General features: G+C 42.7%; 1 protein-coding gene across 1 annotated transcript in view; it reads right to left on the bottom strand.

Annotated features, from left to right (window-relative positions):
- Window positions 1-7,723, bottom strand: part of PSMG1 (proteasome assembly chaperone 1) — an 8,677-nt gene extending 954 nt beyond the window's left edge. The window contains exons 1-5 of the mRNA XM_077765439.1: window positions 7,642-7,723; window positions 6,272-6,423; window positions 4,472-4,534; window positions 1,716-1,914; window positions 708-844 (exon numbers count right to left, since the gene is read on the bottom strand). Of these exons, the coding sequence (XP_077621565.1) occupies window positions 708-844; window positions 1,716-1,914; window positions 4,472-4,534; window positions 6,272-6,403 (531 nt within the window). The 5' untranslated portion in view covers window positions 6,404-6,423; window positions 7,642-7,723. The remainder of the gene's footprint in view (window positions 1-707; window positions 845-1,715; window positions 1,915-4,471; window positions 4,535-6,271; window positions 6,424-7,641) is intronic.

Here is a 7,723-nt window from a genome sequence, read left to right as displayed (position 1 = left end):
CATTCCCACGGAGCTGGCCATTTAGCAAGCAACTAATGTAAGAAGGGCTAACCCCGACAGAACGTGCCAGAAAAGGTGTCTGAGGGCCAACGGCCATTCTAGAATATAGAATACAACAGGACTTGCACTGTGAAAAGCGCTGTTGCAGCCTCTTCCCTGTGAGAGACAAGTCCTTACCCAGGGTCCATGCGGTGGCGGCAAGGCCCTCGGGGACAGGAGCGGGGCCCTAAACTACGTGCAAGCACAGGCAAACACGTCCCAGCGTGCACGACACGCACCAAGAGCAGGGACGGGTGCATCTCGCCCTCGGGCCGCCAGCCCCACCCCGTGCAAAATTAAGTGAATAAACGCTGATCACCCGCTCCGAGCTGTGCCCGAGATCGCCTTCTTAAACATTACAACCTTCCAAATGGATTAGTTACAGAAACTTCCCGAGCAGTGAAACCACCCTTCTACAGAGCCGCCTGGGATCTCCATCCACGCGCTGCCAGGACCCACCACGAGAAAGCGTGAACGCAAGGTTCTCAGGTTACAGGAGCACATCTAAAAAAGGGTGACGGTCCCCCTCAAAGTGCCGGACTAAACAGCTTTACCCTGAAGAAAAGGGCCTCTGAGTGTTGCTCGGGTTTCACACGGGCACCAGACATTTACGTCTGTTACTAAGCCCGCCACAACTCAGCTATGAAGTCAACGAGTGAAAACCTCACCTTCACCAAACCTTTCAAGCTTCTGGAAGAAAGGACGGGCTTAAAAGCTCCAACTGTAATGAGGTCTAACTTCATCACATCAGTGTAGCACAAGTACAGGATCGCAGGGATTTTCCACACTTGGCAGTAACTCAGAACTATGAATCATACAAGGGGAAAAACCACTTCAGCCTCCTGCTCTGTGATTTTTACACTAAACACCTCTATATAAAAAAGGCTACTTTTAAAAACAATTGTGTCTGTTGCCTCCCTTCATCAAAGTGTTTACTGCCATATCAAACCCCTTACAATGCACATATTCTTTTAAAGCCAATTTATTTTCCTAAGTAATTTCTTGAAATAGTTTATTTTGCATTTCCTGAAAATACTGAGACACATCTTAAGTAACTTCTAGATTAAAATTTTGCTGAATACAATAAATTAAAAGTAAATAATAAACATATAGTGCATAATGTAAAGTACTTGACCGTTTAGTAAACTTAACATTTAAGGGGAAAAACTTTTACTTATTAACAAACAACAATTATACAACTTATCAGCTACTGAAAAGTAACTGACAATCTCATTTTGATGTGATGCCAGAATATAACTAACAACAGGAGTAAAAAATAAAATATTAACAATACTACTACGATTCAGTTTCTGGAAACTGCTATTTCGACAATTGAAACATACTTTACCAACTTTTCATGCCCCAACACTTTACGTCTAACACGAGCTTGCGTGATGAGTTATCACAGACCAAAAAGAAACAGAGCAACGCTGAAGCCGAAGAGTTAAGAACTCCGAAGTTCTTAAGCTGCTCGCAAACGGTAACTGTGTGTCTAGAAAACGTTAAAACTCAAACCGAACACAACATCCAGCAACAACAGATATTAAAGATTAACAGCAGAACACTGGTATCAATCATCGTCAACACACTACCTTAAGAAGACTTCTAACAGCCAAATCACCAATAACCAATAAAGCAATAATCTATAATGTAAATATCACAAATTTCAACGCCACCTGCTGCAGGAAGATCATGTACAATGTTTGGTTGTTCCAACAGTGAACAGCATGGAGGCTCTTTGAAATTCTCTGTCTTTAGAGCTTTCAGGAAAGGAGAACGGAGGCTGCTGGTGGATTCTGAGGTTTTATAGTCAGTAACATGTCGACACGTGAGTACAGTCACTTGCATGTTCTTCCTTGGGCAAAAGCCAAAGACCTAGCAAAAGTGAGGTCAAGTTAAAAGGCATCTACAGTTTTGTTACGGAACAGAAACACAAGAATACCGCGCCTTGCAGAGGTGGACGCTTCCGCTGAAAAACAGAACACATGATCCTGATTCTGCCCGTTCTAGTTAGGTGACCTTTCCTACGTCACGTTCCTCATCTGTGAACTCCCACCACAGGGAGCTGCAGTCTGTAGTAAGTGGGAGTCGGGAACACAAGTGGCCAGAGCGGCTGTGGGAAGAGCCTGTCACATGCCTACTAGATCTCGACTAACGCAGGTATTTCTAAGCACGACTTTACTGGCGAGCCACCTTCAGACTAGAAGTACATCAGCAAAAGGAAGTGATCCCCTTTCTCTAACCCACGTCCCGATGTATTCTAAAACACTTATTTTAATGAAGATGTTTCTAAGCTGCAAGTTGTATGCATGATAGTGCTGTATGAGTGCAAACGATCCTTAAGTTCACTTTTTATTTCTATTGTAGGCAACTTAATCATTTTAGACCTTTAATTCCTAACTTTGTATTTCATGAATTTCCAAGGACCCTTCCAGCTTTTAAAATCTATGGTGATATAAACAAAAAAAAGCAGCTGTGTTTTAAATTTAAAAAGCAGACTTTAGGCAACTCCACTTTATTAGAAAATATTTTATGAAAAGAAGTAAATGGCTATTCCAAATGATAACAACAGAATGAAAGATTCCACATGCCACGAAGGATTTTAAGCCTAATTTCACCATGTCACAGTTTTGCAAATAAACACAAAACAGTTAACACAATATACATCCGTCAACAGGTACATGCCATTTAAGATACATTACTGGGGCGCCTGGGGGGCTTGGTCGGTTGAGCTCCTGACTTTGGCTCAGGTCATCAACTCATGGTTTACGAGTTCAAAACCCACGTAAGGCTCTGTGCTGACAGCTCGGAGCCTGGAGCTGCTTCTGATTATGTCTCCCTCTCTCTCTGCCCCTCCCTGCTCACACGTGGTCTCTCTCAAAAATAAATTTAAAAATTTTTTAATAAAAAAAGAAATACAACATTACTCACAAGGCCTACTTTATCGTCCTCCCCGTAATACCTACAGTCTGAACCCACACGTGACCACTGTTAGGCTGTGCGATTACCAGCATTTTGTGGCTGACATGAAGCAAACAGCAGGGAGACCCGGAGCATGTCCCAAAGGAAAAAAATCTGACTAAAAAGGTTTTTAAGTCTGGAAGGGAAAAGGTGCTCCAAGGCACAAAAATAACAAAATATTTCTGAACTAACAGTCATCCTACTTAAATTAAAAAACACAAGTTAACACAGCAGTTTCCTACCCTTCTGAGATCTGAGGAAAGCCATGGACTTTCTCCCCAGAAAAATACATATTGGTGCAAAACACAGTATCATGTACAGGATCATGGGAAGGGTCACATACCTTCTTAAATTATTCCTCGGTTAATAAAATGTATTTAATAACTTTTAATAAATGTTTCTAAGTTCCCAATCTGGTTTAGGACAGATGTACGCCAAATTTCTTATTTCTAATGAATTCTACAACCTATACAAAAATATACCTAAAATTTAAGCTGAAATGTTGCTAAGATATATATGAGACCTACTTCACTTAAAAATAATATGCAACTGGGGCACCTGGGTAGCTTAGTTGGTTAAGCATCTAACTCTTGGTTTTGGCTCAGGTCATGATCTCAGTTTGTGGGTTCGAGCCCCACGCTGGGCTCTGTGCTGACAATGCACAGCCTGGTTGGGATTCTATCTCTCTGCCCTCTCCTCTCTCTCAAAAATAAATACATTAATTAAAATAATAATATGTAATAATATGCAATATGGCAATAATATTATGCCAAAATTATGATTATTCTCTAACACTTCTAAATTCTTCTGTGCTGTCAGCACGAAGCCCAACGCAGGGCTCGAACCCACAAACCCTGAGATCATGACCTGAGCCGAAGTCCAACACTTAAATGACTGAGCCACCCAGGCGCCCCTGAAAAATACGTTTTACTGGGCACATACTACATGCACAATTTTCCCACAAAATGAAGCCTCAAATAATTCATACTATCACTAAGGAAAATGGATGCAATATTCTGGAATTTGGAGCAAGCAGCAGCGGGGTGCCAACCCCCCGAATCCAGCTCACACCCATTTCCTGCCTCGCAGACCCGAGCATCTCCAACCAACACCACTGTCAGCACTGCTGTTTTCTGCCCTGGCCCTGGCCCTGTTCTGTTGCCTGTGAGTAGCCTGTCTGTCTTTCAAACATCACAATAAGGTGGATGGGAAGAAGCCAAATGGTTTACGCTTCTGTGACCTACGATCTTTAGCACATTTGCTGATCACATTTGTTAAATGAGTTTTTATTCTTCAAATTCTGTAATAAATTGCTACAATATCTTTTGCCAAAAAAAAAAAAATAATAACAACAACAACAGAGACCTCTTCTGTTTCAGGATTTAGCTCTGTTGGTTTCAGTGTAAAGATACCGAACCCATAAAAGGCGTCCATCCTCAGGGTGACCACGGCCAGCCTCCACTTCTCTTACCTTTTCCAGCCACTGATACTGCTGGTCTTCAGCCACATAGCAGCTGCACTGACAGAGCAAGACCTGGAAAATCACATTCCAAGGGTTTTGTCAGGTCAAATGGGTTTTACACACACACAAAATATCATCATTTACATGCTCGCTTGAATCATAATATAATCTTTAGATAACACGTGTCTTTCTGCACTGCTATTGGTTTATTCATTTATCTTTAAAATTTAAGAATCAAGCCACTACTGGCAGTTAACACGAGAATAAAGTACACAGTGACAGAGTGACCACAAAAGTTTGCACAGGACACCCTGAAGATACTACCAGTAAATGCTACCAGAATGTTCCTTATAACACAGGAATGATACCAGTCCTGNTCACACGCTGCGAAGACCAAATGCAAAATAAATGTAAACACTGTAAAACGTAAGCATGATACAAACCCTAGGTGCTATCAAAGGGAATGGCGGCCCAACAGCACCCCAGCCCAAAGGCCATTCTAGAACAGTCCCGACGCCCGTGAGGATGGTATTGTTTTAGAAACCAAGTTCCAAACCCTATGAGCAAAGTGAAATAATTTGTAATGACCCCATGCCATAAAATGATGGATTCTTGATTATTAATACTCATGAAATGATATTATCCACAGAACTCAACATCTTCCTTGCAAATATGGCCAAAGGGGCACCNATATGTTCTCTGTTTTAAAAAAAAAAAAAAAAAAAAGAAAATATGGCCAGAAATGCTAACACTTAATTACCCAAGGGAAGCACAGGAGGGAAAAACAGTGTCCAGGGACAGAGGAAAAGACAAATACTGGATATATAATTAACTACACATGCAGGTTCTGCATAATCAGGAGAGATCTATGTAATACATGGTTCGACCAGATGAGGGGACAGAAATTTCTCCTAGTTGACCTTCACAATCTGTTCTGAAGTGAAATCTTTCCAACTAAAGACCAACTCGAAAACATGCTTAGTTTCATTATTTCCTATAAAAATGCTAGATGTGCATAAAAATCCTCATGTAAACTTAAATAACTCTGGATTACATGTTTTAAAAAAAACCGTGATACAAAATCAAACTTTATATTTTAAAAGGCTAACATGTAGCCCTTTCCTTTTGAAATATTCCACATTACAATATTATGGAATTGGTGACTTCTTCCATTGTTTAGACCCCCGTCCCGGCCCTTGTTCAAGGGTTCAAGTGTTCGGCAGCTGTGGAATGGTACTGTGCGACACACGTCACCTGCCTGGCCGTCTCATCGGCCTGACTCATCTTTTAAACGGCCCCCTGTGCCGCGCCCTCTGAATGCACCCAAGATTGGGCTGAGAATGCGCAGGACACCAGGGAATTCCTCAGTATCAGCCACAGAATGACTTTTAGGACTTGACAAAGCAGGCCAGGGTGGAAGCTTGATGTCCAGAGAACCGGGCTGAGAACGCATGCAGTTTCCATGTGTTCAGCAAGTGTTAACCCAACTTCCAGCACGCGCCAGGCATCTGCTGAACACTGGGTCCACAGCAACAAAGGACAACCCCCTGCTTTCTCAGAGCAGACACCGTTTTGCACACTTAGAGTTGGCCGCTCAAAGAATTTCTGGAATGAGCGCAAGGTTTGAATGTCTACCGTTGATGGTTTTTTCCTAACAAACCATCAACTCACTGGATCTGTCATGTTGACACTCTGTAAACAAACGCATCAGCCCAACAGGAGATGTGAAGGAACAGGAAATTCACTCGGACACCACATAAATGATGGTAAGTAACTACTTCGGAAGCATGCAAGTCAGGTCCCACATACCGAGGGATTCGATTTTAGATGATAAAACACACAAAAGGCATCTGCCGGGTTGAGATGCACAGTGTCTGTCGTTCTGCACCATTCGTTCCAGAGTTTGGCACAACCGACTTCTTCCCAGACGCCTGAATTCATAACAAATGACGACAAAAATGCTGTGAAAAGCAATTCACACCTGAGTTAGTGCTTGGCTCTGCTTTTTCTCCAGTAAAACACAATTTCAAGTTACCCTGGAATTCTAGAACTCCAAGAGCCATTAAGACCACTGACCTTACACCACCCTCTTGCAGGAAAGGAAACCGAGGCCTTGGAAAGTTAAAGGCTACCGCCCGAACACAGATGGTACTAGAGGCAGGAACTGAGGACACAGGTGTGCTGTCCGGCTTCACCGCATACTCACAATGTACCACTTGCGGGACAATTTTAGGCCAGGAGCACTTTACATAAATGAGTCCGTAGTTATTTCTCACGTACTTACCGATGTCCTCCAGGCACTGGGGCTACCTTATAGGGCAAGGGCTCCACTTCACTGGAGACCCCAACGCTCTCCCCACAGCCTGTGAACTGGCTAAAATCACACAGGCACGGGCATACCGTTGTGGCTGAACTCTGCTCTAAGCTAACATTAACCTATCAGATGCAGTCATCTGTGTACAGACCTGCACACTCGAGTGCTCAAAAGTGTAGGCGACTGAACGCTCGGAATTGTTAGTGATCACCACTGTTATTTCTAGAGTTCTCATCCGTACTGTCAAGAGCCTGTTAATTCAGGGGCACCTGGGTGGCTTAGTCAGTTAAGCGTCCGACATCGGCTCAGGTCATGATCTCATGGTTCGTGGGTTCAAGCTCCACATCGGGCTCTGTGCTGACAGCTCAGAGCCTAGAGCCTGATTTGGATTCTGTGTCTCCCTCTCTCTCTGACCTTCCCCTGCTCACGCTCTCTCTCTCTCTCTCTCTCAGAAATAAATAAAACATTAAAAAAAAAAAAAAGAGTCTGTTAATTCAAACACTATGAAGAACCACTGCTACGAGGGGCCACGTACACGTGCCACCTCTGTCCCTACATGTTGGCCCAAAACAGGCCCAGGAGTCTAAAGAAATGTGGATACCTATACATACTGTAAACCTAGTTCCCGGAACTTACAACCTCCTGAAGCTAAGCACACTTCCTTTAAGTCTCACTTGTTAAGTTTATCAGAAAGAAGGTGTCACAGGAGCAGGCAGCGATTTTACTCAGATGCAAAGTTACTCTGCTATGACTTTTTCTAGAAAAGTAACAGACACTTGAAATCTTTTATGATGAAAAGATGAAATAAGTAACTTTGGATTTTGTTCTTTAAACAAAACGTCCAGTCCAGAGCATTTCCACTCACCTACAGCATTATTTCCTATAGCAATTATGAACTTGGAGCAAGGATATTTTTCCAGCAGAGAAACTTCCAAAGATGTTTTTGT

Source organism: Crocuta crocuta, unplaced genomic scaffold (assembly GCF_008692635.1).
Source record: "Crocuta crocuta isolate KB4526 unplaced genomic scaffold, BGI_CrCroc_1.0 scaffold84, whole genome shotgun sequence".
NCBI lineage: Eukaryota > Metazoa > Chordata > Mammalia > Carnivora > Hyaenidae > Crocuta > Crocuta crocuta.
The sequence above is the reverse complement of the archived record's forward strand: the minus strand, read 5'-3'. Positions and strand labels throughout refer to the sequence as shown.